This window comes from Choristoneura fumiferana, chromosome 22, assembly GCF_025370935.1.
Source record: "Choristoneura fumiferana chromosome 22, NRCan_CFum_1, whole genome shotgun sequence".
NCBI classification, from domain to species: Eukaryota; Metazoa; Arthropoda; class Insecta; order Lepidoptera; family Tortricidae; genus Choristoneura; species Choristoneura fumiferana.
Window position 1 is genome coordinate 5,752,967 of NC_133493.1, and position 18,142 is coordinate 5,771,108.

Sequence of the window (18,142 nt, forward strand, 5' to 3'; positions counted from 1 at the left end):
AGGTGTGTTTACGACTGTGGCGCATCCAGCACTGTTTCACGCTGCGCTCGCACAGAAGCAAATGTGGGGTACTGGGACGGTGCTGTTGGTGTATCTGTATGTGGTATGTAGCCGTCACTAGATGACGGTAAGCAAAAAATTCCTAAACATCGACAACATCAAAAAATACACTGGATAATAGTTTCGAGGACACGCGATTTAGGGTTCCGTAGCCAAATTGGCAAAAACGAAACCCTTATAGTTTCGCCATGTTTCTCTATCTCTGTCCGTCCGCAGCTTTGCTCAGTGACTATCACTGCTAGAAAGCTGTAATTTTACAACTGTAGGCGTCGCTGATGTTTTAAAGGTTAATGTAATGCAAAATTCTCTTTTAGGTCCCATAGAACATTCAGACTCCGAGACAGAAACGCAAGCGAATGAAGACAAGTCCAACATCTGCTATTGCCGGGTGGACGCGAAGAAATTCTCTATGTTCCTAAGTGCAGACCAAATATCTCACAACAGAACTGTGTGTAGTATAGTGCATAAGAGACTGGTGGTGTTGTGCCTACAAACTGAAGAGAATGTGAAACTGCAGTGTTTTATTACTGGAATAGTTTATTGAATAGCGTTTAGTTAGACTAAAGAGCTTAGAATTTTTTCAAATATGGATCCGTTCCGTTTCCTGGTGGACATACTAATTTGTCATACAATAAAGTACAACAACTGACAAACTCTTTGGACAAACGTCTCATATAAGTATTGTGTGAAATTAGCAGTCACTTTCCAACAACCGATGTGCAATCTTTATGTGACGTCGAACTGTCCTCAAAACACTAACGCCATCTAGCGATATTTCGCCCCAACCCTACTTGACCCATTACTAGTACACTCGCCATCGTATTATGGAAGAAGTATGAAAGACTTGCAAATGATAGTCTGTATGAAAGTTAGGTTTTAACAAATTTATATCAATGACGGACATCACAACGCGTTGGTTTTAAATAATTAAATAAGACAAATAAATCCATTAGAAAATTTGTTTATTTCAATAAAAGTACTTGTCCTGCAAAAGATCGTTTCTTGATATTTTTACACATTTACTATTAGACGAAAAATACTGAAACAAGTTTGTTTTTTTATGATACAAAGAACCAGGTTTTATTTTCAAGTCTTACGACAAAAGCACAAAACTCATCTACGTTAATCAGTCAATCAGTTGGTGAAAGTATTTCAAATAGGTTTTGCGAAATAAACAGCAAAAAAAAACCTTTAAAAAATCAACAAACTAAGTATTAAGTGTTTTATTATAGCGCATCAATTTTTTTTTTAAATAATTGTTTTTCTGATCAATTTTCTTTTAAAATAATGTTCAACGAAGGGCCTTTGCACACCGCGTTTTCTAAACGCACGTTTGTATCAACACAAACGCAATACGCACGCGAGTTGTATGACTGCTCTATGGAAAGATAATCGCGATGTGCAAAGTCTCTAAAAAAACTATCGACAGATCCTTAACTTCTGTGTCTTTACAATTTGCGTTTACAATTTGAAAACCTCTAATTGTCGACATTAAACTTTAATTGTACGCTAAATGGAAGGATCTCTCGTTATCCCGCCGCAGAGTGTCGTGTGTAGCTTTCAGTTGGTCCAGTTTGGTTGATATCTGGGCAATTGAGTTGTCTATCCATTGCATCGAAGACATGTGGGCGTTTAGGATGCGGCCTATTTGACCAATCTGAAAGAAAAGGAAGTTTTTCTAATGGTACTGTTACTCGAGTCAACTGTTTACTGGGATAAGAATCAATTCATTTCCACAAGCTTTAGAATTCTCGACGTAAACGTTCGGGCCCCTAGACTCGTTACTATTTAGATTTATAAATTTTTTAAATCCATACACAGAAATGTCAATAAAAAAAAACTAAATGGCCTAATTATTAGCTTTCATTTGATACCTATACAATCGTTACAATACAAAATATTGAAATAGTTACATAATTTTGTTACTTAACTGTACATCAGTCAAGTGTAAAAATATGAACTTATTCAAATTTTCAAAAATAAGTACCACAGACTCTTATCCCGACGCAATAAGGCCGTAGTAACATATATTTTGAGTGGTTCGAATAGATACTTATTTTTGCACTTCACTGTGCCCTATGTCACTCCGACAGTTGACGAATCTAAAGATGATAACTCATATGTTAAAATTCGTCAAGCCGTTAAGGCTGCAGAGAGGACTAAAGAATTAAGACACATACATACATACGCTCGAAAAACAACCCACCTGGCAGTCGGGGTAAAAAATACTTACAGGGTCATTGCTATCTTGACTTCTGTTGGTCTCGTTGAGATGTTCGATCACTTCCTTCAAGTCTTGCGACATTGTTCTTATTTGGGAGTCCAAATTCTCTGCCAGGGAGTACCTGTAACATAATGAGTAATGACAAACTTGCTTTGGGCCCACAGATAGGTACAGTGCATATTGTCGGACGTTGTTTTGCAATACTGAGTCAACTAACTGTCATTTTGCAATACAATGCCAAAGAATTGACATTGTATTGCAGAATTAATCAGGGTTGACACACTATTCCGTAACAGCGTCCGTATGTCCATCGGGTTAAGCCACCTGTCAAAATGACAACTTTACAATCTCAATCGGAATACGAAGGGTCCCGAAGTGTCTATCAACCATTGTATTAAGTGAGGAAGCGTTCAAGTATTAGGCCTACTGTCCACGTAGACCGCACGTCATACGCACGACATCGTCATTTGACGCTTCAGTGCAGCTTGCTTGCATCCTACGTAGAAAGGAACGAAACTGTGTCCACGGTCCTGAGAATTATTCGTAGGAGCTGCTTGACGATGCGTTGCATCTGCGTGGACACAGTTTCGTTCCTTTCTACGCAGGATGCAAGCAATCTGCACACAAGCGTCAAATGACGATGTCGTGCGGTCTACGTGGACAGTGGGTCTTACGTAATGTAATTCTTGCAAAACGTTACGATCCGTTACAGAGGCGGAAGGTTCAACAACGCGTTACGTCATTTTCCATACTATAATGCTCAAAAGTCAAAGTCAAAATATTTTTATTTAATTTAGGCTAACAAGCAAGTGGGATATAGGAACCTATAGATTCCACTTTTAAACACACTATTAAATTAGTAGATTATTGTCGTGGCATGGAAGTAGGCAATTACTAACTGAGTTTGAGTCTCCTTCTCTTGCGCAAGTACGGAATCCAGTTCCAGACTCTTGCTTCTTCACTGCTTGGACGATGTTGCTTACTTCTACTATCTACTCTATTAAAAAGTAACTCACATCTGTTCCCTCTCCGGGTCCCTCGGCCTGTCTCCTGACTCCAGCAGCTGTTTCTCCATGGGCGCGAGCAGTTCCTCCAGCTCCTTTTGTTGCGCTAGTACAAAGTCCAGCTCCAGTTCTAGACTCTGTTGCTCGTTCTTCACTGCTTGGACGGTGTCGTTTACTTCTACTATCTAGAAATTAAAGGAAGGTCATTGTCTGTCATATTCATGTATTATGGGAGAGCTTTTGTAGCCAGGGCCGTCTTAAGCCGAGTTTAGACTTGCAAGAAAAATCGTGCAAGTTGCATTACATTGCGGGCGATCGATTGATCACTACAATAGTACATTGTGTCTTAAGGGCGGTAAATAAGGAATTATTATTATTATTACCTATATTATTATAATTCTAGTACCGCCCGTGCGACATACAATGTTTTTCATCACATTTGCGAGTGAAATTGTATATTTGTAAAAGAAAAACTAATATTTTTTTCAAAAATTGCCGATACCGCTCTTGGCATAAGGAGAGATTAAATATTCACCCTTTGCTGCTTAATCAAGACAACCAAAATATTGAAGCGGGCACAGGTGCTCCCTGCTTGAAAGAGGACAGGCCAAGAGCCCAGCTCCTTTCTAATGATCCACTGCTTCTAAAATACCCTATTAAAGTCTATCCGACTGTAGATGAAGGAAAAAAGACACCAAGAAAAGCTTTTATTGACTTTATTTGCATTTACGCTAGAGGAGTCCACCTTGCACTTTTGGACTTTTGCTCAGAAATAGGACACAAAGAGTAGACAATGAAAAAAAATTTTAGGTTACCTTCTCTCCGTTAGCTATGAGTAGTCTGTCCCACGCGTTGATTTGCGTGGCTTGGTTGATGAACGTCTTCTCCTGTTCTTCTAGCTCCAACGTCCACTTGTTTATGTTTTCTTCTAGCTGCGCGAAGGTTATGGACGAAATCGGTTGCGGCGGCTGCGAGGCTGCGGTCCTGTGGTATGTACAAAGGTTGAGTTTTAATTATCTGCAATCATAAGACACACAAAGGCCTCCCCCATAGAACACCAGCTGCTTTGGTTGAAAGCGGCCTGCATCCACCGTGAACCCGCGGCTTTATCCAGGTCATCCGTTCGAATCTCGTTAGTGAACGTCCTAAGCTGCGCTTGCCGACCCGCGGGTCGATATTCGAGAACTTTTCGACCCCAGTGGCCATCTGTTCTCCGTGCTATATGGTCTGCCCAATGCCACTTCACTTCTACGAGCTAATTCTTTTGGCTATGCTGGTGACTCTCGTTCTTCTACGAGAGAAAGAACCATAACCATTAATCAGCCGTAAGAGGGTACATAAATACGAAAATCTAAATTTCGAAAGTCGGAATCACGAATTTAAAAATACAGATTTTTATAATTCCGAATGGTTTAAAAACTCCTAATATGACTATTCCGATTCTTCATAAATCCGATTTTTATAAATCCGAAAATTAAAAATATCTAAGGTTAACGATTTTCAAAATTCCGAATTCTAATAAACCGAACAATAAGAATTCCGACTGAACAATAATCCGAAATGTCGAAAATAATCTCTCTTTCTAATGCCGATTTTCAAAATTCCGAATATTATTACACCGATCAATAATAAATCCCTACTTATGAACGTAAGCTTTGTAGGTTGGATTAGCCTAAAACAGTTGTACCTGTTATTCATTTTCAGCAACGTGACACAAGGGCGACGGAGCTCCTGTTCCGCGCAGTTAAGGCGCTTCGCGCCTAGACGCAATTCTAACCTAACCAATTTACCTAAATTGATTGATATTAATTCGAGATTAGGAATTCAAGATTCCGGTTATTAAAACCTCGAAGTTTACTTTGCCGAATCTCATATTTCCGAATTAGCGATGTCATTTCGGAAAATTGACAATCGAAATACTGTACTTCGGGCCAACAACATTTCGTGTTTTTCATTCTTCGGAGTTATAAAAATTGGATATTAAACAAATCGATATTTTGAAATTCGGAAAAATAAATTTCGTGTTTTTAAGTAATCGGAATTATATGTCAGGCATTGTGAAAATCGGAATTAGCAAATTCGGAATAAAATATTTCGGAGTATTTGGGTGTTTCCTGGGCAAGAGCATCCTCCAAAATCGAGTTAAAAGAAATGAGTTCAATTAAGTATATCGAGTGCGAACCAACTGAATCGTGACTCGCTGATGAAACTTTTCGTAGAAAAAGTCATAAGTAGCGACATCGCATTTCTTGACAAGCAAATTTATGACACTTACTGTGAGAACGTTCTATGGCGGATCAGGAATCAAATGGTTCGACTTCGACTGTACATAACGTTTAGAATTATGAAAATAATGATGCAAAAAGTCCATTAGCGAAATTTAACCAAGTTCAGTCCGGTGCTGTCCGGTGTGAAAAAAATCGATGTCCAAAATAACGTAAACTTTAGCAATTGATTATATCAGTAAGTTTTCTTTTCGGTACTTACGTGACTGGCAGAGTGAGTGGTGGCATTGTGGTTGCAGCTGTGGTTTTGCCAAGCGCTGTGATACCAGATGGAGCTGTTGTCGATGCTAAAATACATAAAATAACATAATAATTTACCTAATAACAAGATAATCGTATAGGCTTTTTTTTTTCAGTTCAAAGGTAAAAGATGGTGATAGAAATAAATGGTGAGCGGCAATTAATAATTAAGGCATAATCAGCCCCCCACCCAGGCACCAACTTAAAAAAAAATGAAAACCCCCATTATTGTCATTTCATTTCACAGTTCAATATGTTGACGTCTGAACCAATTTACAAACATAGACAATAAAAATAGGATCTGGCCACATAGACACGGCTTTTTATACGACTTATATGATTAGAAATATATTTAGGATGGCTAGCTGTGGATGTTACTTACGAAATTTTGCTAAAATGTTTATTTTTCTGACACCATTAAATTTATCGTCCATATTTGTTGACATTTTTAATCGTTTTTTTTTTCATATTGTCGTTGATAAATTGGCCAGTTGTTTGCAATTACCTGTAGAAGAAGGTTGCGAACTGGCTGTAGACGTGAGGCCGAAGCCTACAGTTGTGGTTGGGGTTTTGCCAAGTTGGAATGTTGCTGTGGAAATAAAAAAAGTTTTTTTTTTTAAATTGCTGTGCCTGGTTATCAATAGGATGGGCCCATCTCTTCCTGCGGGTGTAGTAAAAGGCGTCTGATGTGATCCGATCCTTAACTGACGACCACAGCCGACCACTATTATTACTTTAGTAAGAGTACAGTGTCAGGCAAAAATCTATCCTTATTTTTATTTATTTTTTAAATATCATGGGACACTTCATACCAATTGACCTAGTCCTAAACTAAGCAAAACTTGTACTAATGGATACTAGGCAACGGATAAACATACTTATATAGATAAATACATATTGAACATCCAAGACCCGAGAAAAAACATTCGTATTATTCATACAAATAGCTGCCCCGGCCGGGAATCGAACCCGGAACCTCAAGCACTTGGCCATCCGGTCGTCATCTTTTGTATCGAAAAGTATGAGACTATGCCCACTAGCACGTTTCGGTTTGGGGGAGGCCTATGTCCAGCAGTGGGCGTCTTTCGGCTGACATGATGATGATTACGTTTCGGTAACCAACCGCTGTCGTCGCGTGTCATGTATGCGTTTGATATTCCGTCTGGCACGTTCCTATTACGGTCATGGCATGATACGGTGTAGCGTGTAGAGGCCTTTAAAATTAATAATTGTTTTTTTTTTTATTCGACTGGATGGCAAACGAGCAAGTGGGTCTCCTCTCCTGATGGTATTGCAGATGCGTTGCCAACCTAGAGGCCTAAGATGGGATACCTCATTATATTTAATCTTATTATTAAGCTGTGACGGAACGAGATCGTCATTAATCAATTTAAGTCACGTATTTGGACCGTGACACTTGGTGACCATATTTTTTTTTGTATGTTTGTCTTGTCAGTGACCACACACGTGCCAGTAATTTCACCGGCTGTCTTACTCTCCACGCCGAAACACAACAGTGCAAGAACTGCTGCTTCACGGCAGGATTAGCGAGCAAGATGGTGGTAGCAATCCGGGCGGACCTTGCACAAGGTCCTACCACCTGCAATTTTAGTTATAAATTATTTCCATAACTTCCTAGAACCGACTGTCGGTTCTAAGCAATGTGTCCTACCTGCTGCGTAAGTCTGGCAACTCTCAGAGCCATGCCAGTGACTTTTGTTCTCCTGTAAATCTCTGGGTTTATGCTCAGTCATTGCAGCCTATTTACGTCCCACTGGCGCCACAGGCCTCCTCTCATAATTGAAATTGAAAAATAAATTTATTTGGCATTCGGTATTAATAACCTATATCCTCAGTCGCCTCTTACGACATCCACGGAAGAAATGGAGAGGTGTAATTGTAACCCGACACCACACGGGTATAACCAATACATAGATAGTATATCCAATTAAATGACTCACTTGCACTAGTGGTCGCAGCTGTAGTTGCAGTCGTTTTCCCAAACGACAACCCTGTAGTGGTCCCAGTGCCAAAACCAAGTCCCGTAGACGCCGCGGCCGCAGCTGTAGACGTGGTGCCGAAACTGAGTCCAGCGGTCGTCTGAGGAGCTGAGGTCCCAAAACTGAGGCCAGCAGTAGTCTGAGGCGCCGAAGTGCCGAAACTGAGGCCAGTACTCGTTTGAGCAGTAGTCCCAAAACTGAGACCAGCAGCTTGAGGGGTAGAAGTTGCCCCGAAGTTTAGGCCACTCGTAGCTTGGGGTGTCGAAGTGGCTCCAAAATTGAGCCCAGTCGTTTGAGGAGCGCTCGTGGCGCCGAATGTTAAGCTAGAAGTTGTAGCTCCGAAAGCAGTAGTCGCTGCGCCAAAACTGAGATTGGAAGCTGTAGTGGTCGTGCCAAAACTGAGGCCGGATGTCGTAGTTGGGGTTAAACTGAGTCCAGTTTGGGTTGTTGGCGCGCCGAAGTTTGTAGTTAGACCGAAGCTGGATGTTGTGGGGGGTTTGGCTCCGAAGCTGAGGGTGGATTGGGTGGTTTGAGGCGTGAAGTTCAGGCTCGGTTGGGCGCCCGGGGCTGACGCTGTCACGGTGGTGGCCTGCCCGAAACTCATGTTGGGAGCCGTCGTGGCCCCGAAGGCTGGTGGTGCTATAAGAAAAATGTAGGTATTATTCCCTCGCATCCTCTGACTGTGTGTGTTTCATGATTTCCGTTAACTTCAATTGACGACTAATTTCAACTGTTCCAAACCCTCAAACAAACAACAAACAGCTGGACGGTTTTAGATGAAATTCAGTATGCACATAGCTGGATATCTGGATAGTTTACTTTTTATCCCGATGTTCCCACGAGATTGGAATAAAATCTCGTTCAACCGCTGGGTTTAGTCATGAAATTTGGCACATTGTTTTTCAACGTCGATGAAAATCGCTATGTAATTTATGGGAATCCCCACCGGAATTTATCAAAATCTCGAAGTTTCAATTCCACTGCTGGATCTAATTATTTACGCGTGTGAAGCCACGGGTAATAACTACTATTTAATACCTATTCCTGTAAGTTAATTCTTTGAATAAATCGAATTATATATTAATTTATTTTTCACACCTCTCCTTCAGAAAAGTAACTTTTCCTCCCTGACGAGAGGGAGCAAAGTGCAACTTTTCTGTTCAAGGCTTTTCTAAGTGCTTTATTGCAAATGGCATTTTTTGAAGTTGATAATTGTAAAGCCCCGCCATTTTCTATGCTGGTTGTTCTTTAATAATATGAAGAATATATATTTTTTCAAGTTTCTTAATGCTCGGTGTGAAAAGTTGTATGAGCCACTCGGGAGCAAAATTATTTTCATCTTGGGCGTTAACACTTGAATCCTTCATTACGCTCAGGATTCTACTTTAGAATCCCTCGCTACGCTCAGGATTCTATTGTAGAATCCTTCGCTACATTCTGGATTCAATGTACGCCCTCGCCGTAAATACACCATTTTGCTCCCTTGTGACACAAATAACTATTTCACACCTCTCCTTCAGAAAAGTAACTTTTCCTCCCTGACGAGAGGGAGCAAAGTGCAACTTTTCTGTTCAAGGCTTTTCTAAGTGTTTTATTGCAAATGCCATTTTTTTAAGTTGATAATTGGAAAGCCATCTATGCTGACTGGTCATTTTCTATGCTGGTTGTTCTTTAATAATATTTAGATTTTTTTTTTCAAGTTTCTTAATGCTTGGTGTGAAAACGTGTATGAGCGACTCGGGAGCAAAATTATTTTCATCTTGGGCGTTAACACTTGAATCCCTCTTGCCACTGCCCTGCGCCTGCCCCAAATCAAATTTACATCTATCCACTCGCACCCTGAGAGGCCATAAGTCATACCACTAGGTTATCATTTTCTTACCACTTGTAGAAGTAGCTCCGAACCCGAAGCCACCAGAGGTGGCGCCAAAAGCAGGCGGCTTGGCGAACGCTTGCACCGCGCCCGCGGCTCCGCCCGACGCACCGAAACTCAGCGGAGCGCCCGCTCCAAGTGAAAATGATGACTGGGACGTCTGCGGCGCCGTGGAGGTTGTAGACTGGGGTTGAACATCATATTGGTTTTGGTATACATAGGGCCATTCTCAAACTACGTCAGGTCAATTCCCTATAGAACAGTGTAGACGATGTTCAATATCGATTTTCGAAAGACAGTATTTGGTCCTTTTTAGGGTTCCGTAGCCATAATGGCAAAAACGGAACCCTTTTAGTTTCGGCATGTCTATCTGTCTGTCTGTCCGTCCGCGGCTTTGCTCAGAGATTATCAATGCTAGAAAGCTGTAATTTTGCACGAATATATATGTAAAGTATGCCGACAAAATGGTACAATAAAAAAATAAAAAATATATATTTTTTAGAGTACCTCCCATAGACGTAAAGTGGGGGTGATTTTTTTTCTCATCCAACCTTGTAGTGTGGGGTAACCATTAGGGGGTTGCTAAAACGATTTTTCGGTTCAGTGATTTGTTTGCAAAATATTCAACTTTAAAGTGCAAATTTTAATTGAAATCAAGCGTCCCCCCCTCTAAAATCTAAACCTTTCAAAAAATTCAGGATGGTAGTAAGTACATCAAACTTACAAGGAAAACTATAACGGTTAAGTTTTCTTAAGAATTATTAGTAGTTTAAGAGGAGTAGGTAAACAGTAGCCTAAGGTATAAAATATACCTAAACTTGGATTATTCCGTACAAAATACGAAATCCTTAGAAAAATATTACTTAATTTATTCGTAACGGCTACGGAACCCTATTTCGGCCGTTTCCAACACGCTCTTGGCCGTTTTTTTTTATCATCATCAACCGGAAGATGTCCACTGTTGAACAAAGGACCTTAGAACGCCACAATGGTTATTAAGTACCAGTAAAAGCGCAGAAAAACCTTTTATGGGCCCCCTTTCATTTTAAAGTTTACGGTGACTGTACGTTCAAAAATACAGACCTGTGACAGAGGGACGAACACAAGGACGGGCAAATAAGCGAGATTTTTACATAATTAAGCAAGCTGGTTATACAATGGTAAGACATATTTTTTCTCTTTGTTTTCCAGTGATTAGTTGCTACTTGTTTGTTTGAACGCTGGCTAAAGACAGGACGATATTTAAGGAGCTGACTGTCAACTTTCGATTATGAAGTGACACTACAAGAAGAAAACTAATAACTTACTGTGGCAGCCTGCTGAGGTGCTGAGAAGCCCGAGGTGGGAGTGGCGAAGGCAAAAGCGCTGGCCGGCTTGTTAGCGTTCGCCGGGGAACCGAAGGACAGGTTGGTGGCTGGGGAATGCATTGATTGAAATAAGTTTTGTTAAAAAACAAATTTATTACACGCTTTTTTTCATCCAACTTACGTAACCTAATTTGCACTCAATCTGAGCACTGGAAGTGGGTCAAAATAGTTTTTTTTTTATTTGACTGGATGGAAAACGAGAAAGTGGGTCTCCTGATGGTAAGAGATCACCACCGCCCTTAAACATATGCAACACCAGGGGTATTGCAGACGCGTTGCCAACCTAGAGGCCTAAGATGGGGTACCTCAAGTGCCAGTAATTTCACCGGTTGTCTTACTCTCCACGCCGAAACACAACAGTGCAAGCACTGCTGCTTCACGGCAGGATTAGCGAGCAAGATGGTGGTAGCAAAAACCACCTGCAAAAAGTTGAAGATGCAAGATTTGGCCCGACAAACAAGTTAACGCATTCACTGCCACATATGCGTTTTCGGAACTTCGCCTAGTGACGCTGTCATACATTTTGAACGCACATGTGCGTCGGTGGCACCTGTTGAAGTCAGGTGGCGGTGAATGCGTTAAATGAAATCTTGTAATTTTTTTTACAATACATTTTTTGCGGATTGTACTTGTATTGCTATTTTTAGTGATTTACTTAAAAATACTGTATACTCTGTTCCAATTGTTTATCATTTTGCTTCTAGTACAAACTTTCAAAGTATGGGGCTGTTAGTGGTCACTCAAGACAATAAAACTTGTTGTATCATGTTTTAGAATGACGTTGAGAGATACATGCGAAAGGTTGTCCATAGTAAGTTTTTTCGTCTGCCGTTGGAACAGAGTATAACTAGAACACATTGATAAAAAAAAAAAATGCTTGCCCCTACCACCACTTCCAATTTTTCATTTCATGGTGAAATTTCTTAATCTGTTTTTAATTAAATACCTACCTTGAGGCTGTGCTGCCTGCCCGAAAGCGGGCGTTTGCGTCGCTCCACCAAAAGATAAGTTCTGTGCTGCAGTCTGAAAAGTTGAATAAAAATATATATATAAATATTAGTGTAACAATATTATGTTTCATACTTTTATATCAAATCAAAAGTTTCAGATATAATTTACTAGCTTCGCCCGCGTAAACCATTCCATTAGTTATGGTAGTATTTTTTTTTTCCTGTTTCAAATCTGCAATCAGCTATTGAAGCCATATCTGATTGGTCGGGTTTTATAGTTAGGGTAATTTGTGTAGTGTTCCAGTTCCACCGTCGCCATTTTAGGTAGGGGGGCTTATTGTCTTTGGTCTAGCCCTAAAATGTGCCATCTTTTTTACTTGGGAATGTGTCCATATTTACTCGGTAGCCAAATTGATATTTAAAAATGATTGTGGTCTTTATTCACTAAACGGTACATTATATTAAGTTGTTTAAGTTTGAAACTTTTGACTTTTATCTATAACTGCATTCAAAATTTCATCCCAATTCGTCCAGCGAGATATAGTAACAAACAAACGCACACAGACACACAAAACATCCCAATCAGGAAACCCGTTGACATTAACTACCACAGATATTAATTAAAACTTGTTTTTTGTTAGTTCTGCAACTTGATAAATAACTGCTAATAATACATACTTGTGCCGGTTGACCAAACCCAGGACTCCCAACAGTCTGATTGGGGGGCGAGGCGAACCCTCCGAAGCTGAGTGGTTTGCTTGTTCCAAACGCTGATGCAGCAGTGGTGGCTGTTGGTGATGCAACTGCAAGAATATCACAATCAGAAATGTAAGACTTCGGCTCAATTGAGTGCCAAGATACAGGCTCAGCCTGGCTTGGTACTGACCAGATACATCTGGTAGGTTATATTGTAATAGTTAGTGGTCATTTTTAGATAAATAAAAATTATTCTTATTAATAGGGCTAATGGGGTCCACAGATGCTATGAAATTACTTGCCAAATTTCATAGTTCTAGGTCAACGGAAAATACCCTATAATATAGATTTTTTTTAAAGAAATAAATAATTTATGAGTGACAAAATACGAAATCACAAGAAGAAATTCAAATTTAAGAATGTTGTATGTCACGAAATGGTCCCAAATCAGCAAAATTGCCTGCAGTTTTTGTTTCGCAGACAACTATTGGCCGATTTTTCTTTTGGCCGAGAACCGTTTGGTATAATTTCGTTACGCCTATTATTCGTTTCGCCGAGTAGTCGGTAGGAAGAATAGCGATATGCAGATTTACTTTTAGTCGATTGTTCGTTTCGTAATTGTTTCAGTTGATCGAGCAACTGTTCGCCGAAACACGATAAGCAGAGTTATCGCATGACATCAAAATGTGTGGGTAGGTGCGACGACGAGCGTTAGGAAGGAGGAGTGTTAGGTAGAATCGTGACCAACAACGAACTGCTGGCGTCGCGACTTAGTTTGTTTTGATTTCAATAAAAAATAAACACAAATTTGAAAGCGAAAAGTTGTTCGAGCAAACTGTTCGAGGAATAAACAACAAACGCGGCTGCGGTGTGCGTGGTCGCCAAGTCAACCTATCATTACGGCCGAATCGTTTTGAATAATGAGTAAAAAATAACTCACACAATGACGATCCGGTGGTTTTTGCTCCGAAAGCAGAGGAGTCTCCAAAAGCAGAAGTGCTAGTTTGGGTGGTGAAACCAATTGCCGGCTTGTTTTCTGAAACAGAAATGCATTGATGTTATATTATTACAAACAAGCCTTTATTTAACTTGCTATGTATGTATGTAAGGGTCAAATTGTGCAACTGAACTTTAACCCACTTTCAATGGCCAGATTGTCTTAAATTTTGGCATACTTATGTAGCCGTGGTGGCACAGTGGTTTGACCTAATCGCCTCTCATTTCAAGCAGAGGATCGTGGGTTCAAACCCCAGCTCGCACCTCCGAGTTTTTCGAAATTCATGTGCGAAATTACATTTGAAATTTACCGCAAGCTTATGGTGGTGGAAAACATCATGAGGAAACCTGCACGAACCTGCGAAGCAATTCAATGGTTTATGTGAATCAATCCGCAATGGGCCAGCGTGGGAAGTACGGCCCAAGCCCTCTAATTCTGAGAGGAGGCCTATGCCCAGCAGTGGGACGTATATAGGTTGGGATGATGATGATACTTATGTAAATCTGGTGATAGTACAATAATGTGGCAGTGACATCCTGGTAGTCCGGCCAGGATCATCTCTGCAAGACGGAACCCATCAATGGATATGATGATGTAACGAAAAAGATTCCAAATACAAGATAGGCAATTCTACTTTAAAGTTTTACCTGAGGTTGTTGCCGCAGCACCAAATAAAGAAGGCTTTGTGTCACCACTACCAAAAGCGAAACCTGAAAATTGATTATTTTGAATCCATCAAAATGTCATAAAGCAGTGTTTACTGACCTTTTTTAAAGATGGAGACTTGAAACTTACTTCTAATAATCATTTAAATTTCATTTTGATTTCACTTTTAAATTGTGGTCTTAATTTTAATTGATTATATTTTTAATGATTAAGTTATTTTGTTGCTTTTTTTTTCCTTCTGATATTTTAACGAGGCTTTAGCACACCAAATGTGACTATGTCAGCCTCATGGGGAGCCTCAGATATATACACAACACTACAGACAGATATTACACTCCCTTGCACTGAAACCACGTCTCTGGATGCAAAGGCCCGTCTAATGAATCTGTAAATTCGCGTCGCTTCTTCTGAAAGCGGTCGACTGACATTTGTTATTGTTGATAACGAAAAAAAAAAAATTATAATGTCTTAAACTTTTGTGATTTTCACTCATAGTCAAAATCGACGCACAGGATTTATCACGCTAACACACACGAGTAATATTTACCTCGACATTTCGGCAACATAACACAGTCTACTCGTCACTACCACAATCACGACCACTGTAATGTTGCCGAAACGTCGAGGTAAATATTACTCGTGTGTGTTAGCGTGATAAGTCCTGTGTGACTTAAAATAAAATTTATTATTATCATTTACCTAAGCAAATCAGTCAAATTGTTTGAGACATCTATTGTGTACAAATGTACCATATCATGCATGTTGCCAAATACTTGGTAACATTCAAGCCGTCATTAGTACCATAAAGTTCCACACCACCGCTGGTAGCGTAGCAGCCAAAGTATCCAAAAGTATGGGGCACTATAGGAAAATTGACTTAAATACATGCCATGTAAGGTCTAATGCTCTTATGGTAAAGACAGTATGGTAAAGACCCAATGCACATTGCGAACTTATGAAATTATAAATTTAAAATACAATAGAAATAACAATGTCAAGATATTAAAATTAAAACAAATATACAATCATAATTAGTCAAATAAACCGCCCCGCGTCATACCTGGTGCAAAGGTGCCCAATACACTCGCCGCGTTGCCGCGTTGAACCGCGATAGATAACCTTTGCACCAGAAACGATCCAGAGCGGGGGTCAAGACCTCTATCTAAATACAATTATACACATATATTTCGAAACACTCAGAGGTCCAAGCCCAGGTGTTAAACCAACTCTAGCATGGTCGCAGAAGTAAGCCACAAGCGTTCCTGAGGCCCTACCTAACGCTATGCGGCGAGGCGGAATTTCCGGGGAGCTTTTATTGGGTAGGCCGAGGCTTTCTGTTTTGGGAATCCCACATACCTGTCCCGGTTCCCCAGCCGGGCGGAATGCGTAACTGCATTTTATCCCCGAATAAAAAAAAAGGTGTTTAACCAACAGCCCATTAAATATGCAGCCAATGAACTAAGTATATACCTGTATTTGTTCCACCAAATAACGGTTTTGTTGTATCACCACCTCCGAATGAAAATCCTGCAAGAGAAATCCATAAATTAAATAAAACTTTATAATGATCCGTGGTCAAGTACAACAGCTACAAGTATCTAAGGAAATATAAACCAGTTTTCCGATCCGCATTAGCAATCCCTTCAAATAGCGAACCTACTGTGTTAAAAATTAATTTGTGTTAAATACTTGTGATGCATAGATATCATTTAATAATATTGTAAATCTGTTTAAAAAAATATACCTTGTTGAGTTTCTTGCCAGATTCTCCTCAACAGAGGTTTTTCTGAACCGGTGGTAGATTTTTTTTTTTGACATTCAGTGCTTGTTATAGCCTAAATTGAATAAATATATTTTGACTTTGACTTTTGGAGGCAATTAAGGAGGTGTTTTCTGTACTGCTTACTATGTGTTGTGTGCCATAAAGAGTTATTGTATTGTATTGTTTGTAATATTTGAGATAAGTTCAGACTTTGATATAAATAAAGAAGAAAAACATTAACTAGTATATGGGTCACTCAACTTTTGAGTGTAGTAGCTTGTTGCCATGGTAACGTCTCTTGAGTCAGCCCCGGATCTACGATTTTTTCGAACCAGGGCAAAACCCTGATGATGGCGCCCCCTCCCTTCAGTGTTTGAGAAAAACTGTTAATCTGAGATTGGTACCCATTGCCGGAACGTAGGTAGCTGCTGGGTTATTTATTTCCAATTTTTTTTTTATCATGTAATGAATTTGATTAATAACTGAACTAAGTATGTAATTATGATGTGGCAATAAATGATTTTTTAATTTTAATTTTTTTTATTTTTTAAAACTGCCAATGAGTAGCATTTTTCTCCTTTTCTTCTTCATTTCTTGTCTCAAGGATTTGGCGCCCCCAAGATACTGCCGACTGGGGCAAGTGCCCCGTTTTTCCCCACCCTTTGATCCGGGGCTGTCCTGAGTTACTTATTGAAAATGAGAATTCATCTCATCTCCAAAGCATGCTAATAAGAAAATTGCAAACATTTTTCTAAAAAAAAGTGTATCACCGGTGTCTCCTGTGTTACGGGACCGAATAACAACATTGAAAAGTTGATAGACCCATATTCATTTATTATTCGGTGAAAGACATGCTCAACACGTGCGGAGAGGACTATGCTGCACCGCGCTGGTTCCGGCCTGCACTTGAATTTATTTTGAGGCATTAATTTTTCTTTAAATAAAGAATATGTTGTCAAAGATTTCGAATAACAATAAATATTTAACAGCCCAATTTGTACTTTTTTTTTCATGTGTAAAAGTGAAATGAAATGAAGAGAAATGAAGTTTGTGTTTGTAAGATTGTTGATATTAAATTTGGAGGTTATGTTGAACATTTATTTTTACGAAAACTTAACGTGTTTTTTTACTATTTTATAATAATTTTCTGGCCTTAGATTATTTTTAAATACCTGATGAAGGTGTAGCTGTACCAAACGTGTTCAAGGAAGTTGTAGTAGCAGCACCAAAGCTGAAATTCATTTTGACGAATTGTGTTGAAACTATGAATCCTTACACGGCTACTTAATTGAGCACATGAACGGCTCTCTCACTTAAACACCGTATTTACAACAAAATAACTACTAGAGTCCTACAAAATATTGTCAACAGACAACAAGTTTGGATTTACGGAACGGAATCACGGATGGCGGTTGAACGCTGACATTTGACGTTGAGTTGAGTTGACGTGCCGACTTGACGTTAGGTTTGACGTTTGTTACTGCTTTTTTTGTAAACACGGCACTGAATGCTAGCGTGTAATCCGTGCGTGTAATATTGCGAGAAAAATTATAATTAACACAAAAAAACGTTAAGAAAAATTTAGAAAAGATAAAACATGCTAAATATTTTTCATACTTCCCAATTATATCAAAATTATTAAAAGTAACAATCTCAAAATACAGTCACTGGCCATTTTATGTCAAAAACTTTAAATGAAACCCAGATGAAACCAGAAAGTCATGAAAAAAAAGCTTAAAAACTTTATTTTAAAATATTTTAATGGCAATAGTGGTGCCTGCAATAAATTAGGATAGTTAAAAAAAGGCGGTTTTACTTTCATCAAGAAAATGATAAAATGAGCCGTATCTAGACGGACGGCTCGGCACGCGTGGGATCGTGCTACCCCGCGCCGTTTAAACGCACCTTTACAATGAGATTGAGAGATACCTACATGCGAAAAGTTACGCCATAGTTTTTTCGCTCGCCGTAGAATCAGACTACCTATGAAGCTACGTAAATTCAATGCAGGCCGGTGA

The 18,142-nt window shown here is 39.5% G+C and overlaps 1 protein-coding gene across 2 annotated transcripts; it reads right to left on the reverse strand.

Annotated features, from left to right (window-relative positions):
* Window positions 1-1,005: 1,005 nt before the first annotated feature.
* LOC141440110 (uncharacterized) lies at window positions 1,006-17,573 on the reverse strand. Of its 2 annotated transcripts, XM_074104576.1 has the most exons (15): window positions 17,297-17,572; window positions 15,833-15,889; window positions 14,344-14,406; window positions 13,640-13,735; window positions 12,682-12,806; window positions 12,004-12,076; window positions 10,994-11,100; window positions 9,696-9,870; window positions 7,775-8,452; window positions 6,319-6,402; window positions 5,776-5,860; window positions 4,104-4,272; window positions 3,301-3,473; window positions 2,294-2,405; window positions 1,006-1,717 (listed from the first exon to the last, which is right to left on the reverse strand). In XM_074104576.1, exons 1-15 carry the CDS (start codon window positions 17,364-17,366, stop codon window positions 1,559-1,561), a joined length of 2,226 nt encoding a protein of 741 aa, XP_073960677.1. In that variant the 5' UTR covers window positions 17,367-17,572; the 3' UTR covers window positions 1,006-1,558. The 2 variants fall into 2 exon arrangements, with proteins under 2 accessions (XP_073960677.1, XP_073960678.1); XM_074104577.1 differs by lacking the exon at window positions 14,344-14,406 and having other exon boundaries at window positions 17,297-17,573.
* Between the last annotated feature and the right edge of the window lie 569 nt (window positions 17,574-18,142).

Bases quoted from the DNA above. Each gene is read 5' to 3' on its own strand.
- LOC141440110 (XM_074104576.1), bottom strand. From the start codon at position 17,366: ATGAATTTCAGCTTTGGTGCTGCTACTACAACTTCCTTGAACACGTTT. The intron at 5,861-6,318 runs GTAATTGCAAAC...TATGTATTTTAG, and splicing joins TTCGCAACCTTCTTCTACAG to CATCGACAACAGCTCCATCT. The intron at 2,406-3,300 runs GTGAGTTACTTT...ATTATGTTACAG, and splicing joins GACCCGGAGAGGGAACAGAT to GTACTCCCTGGCAGAGAATT.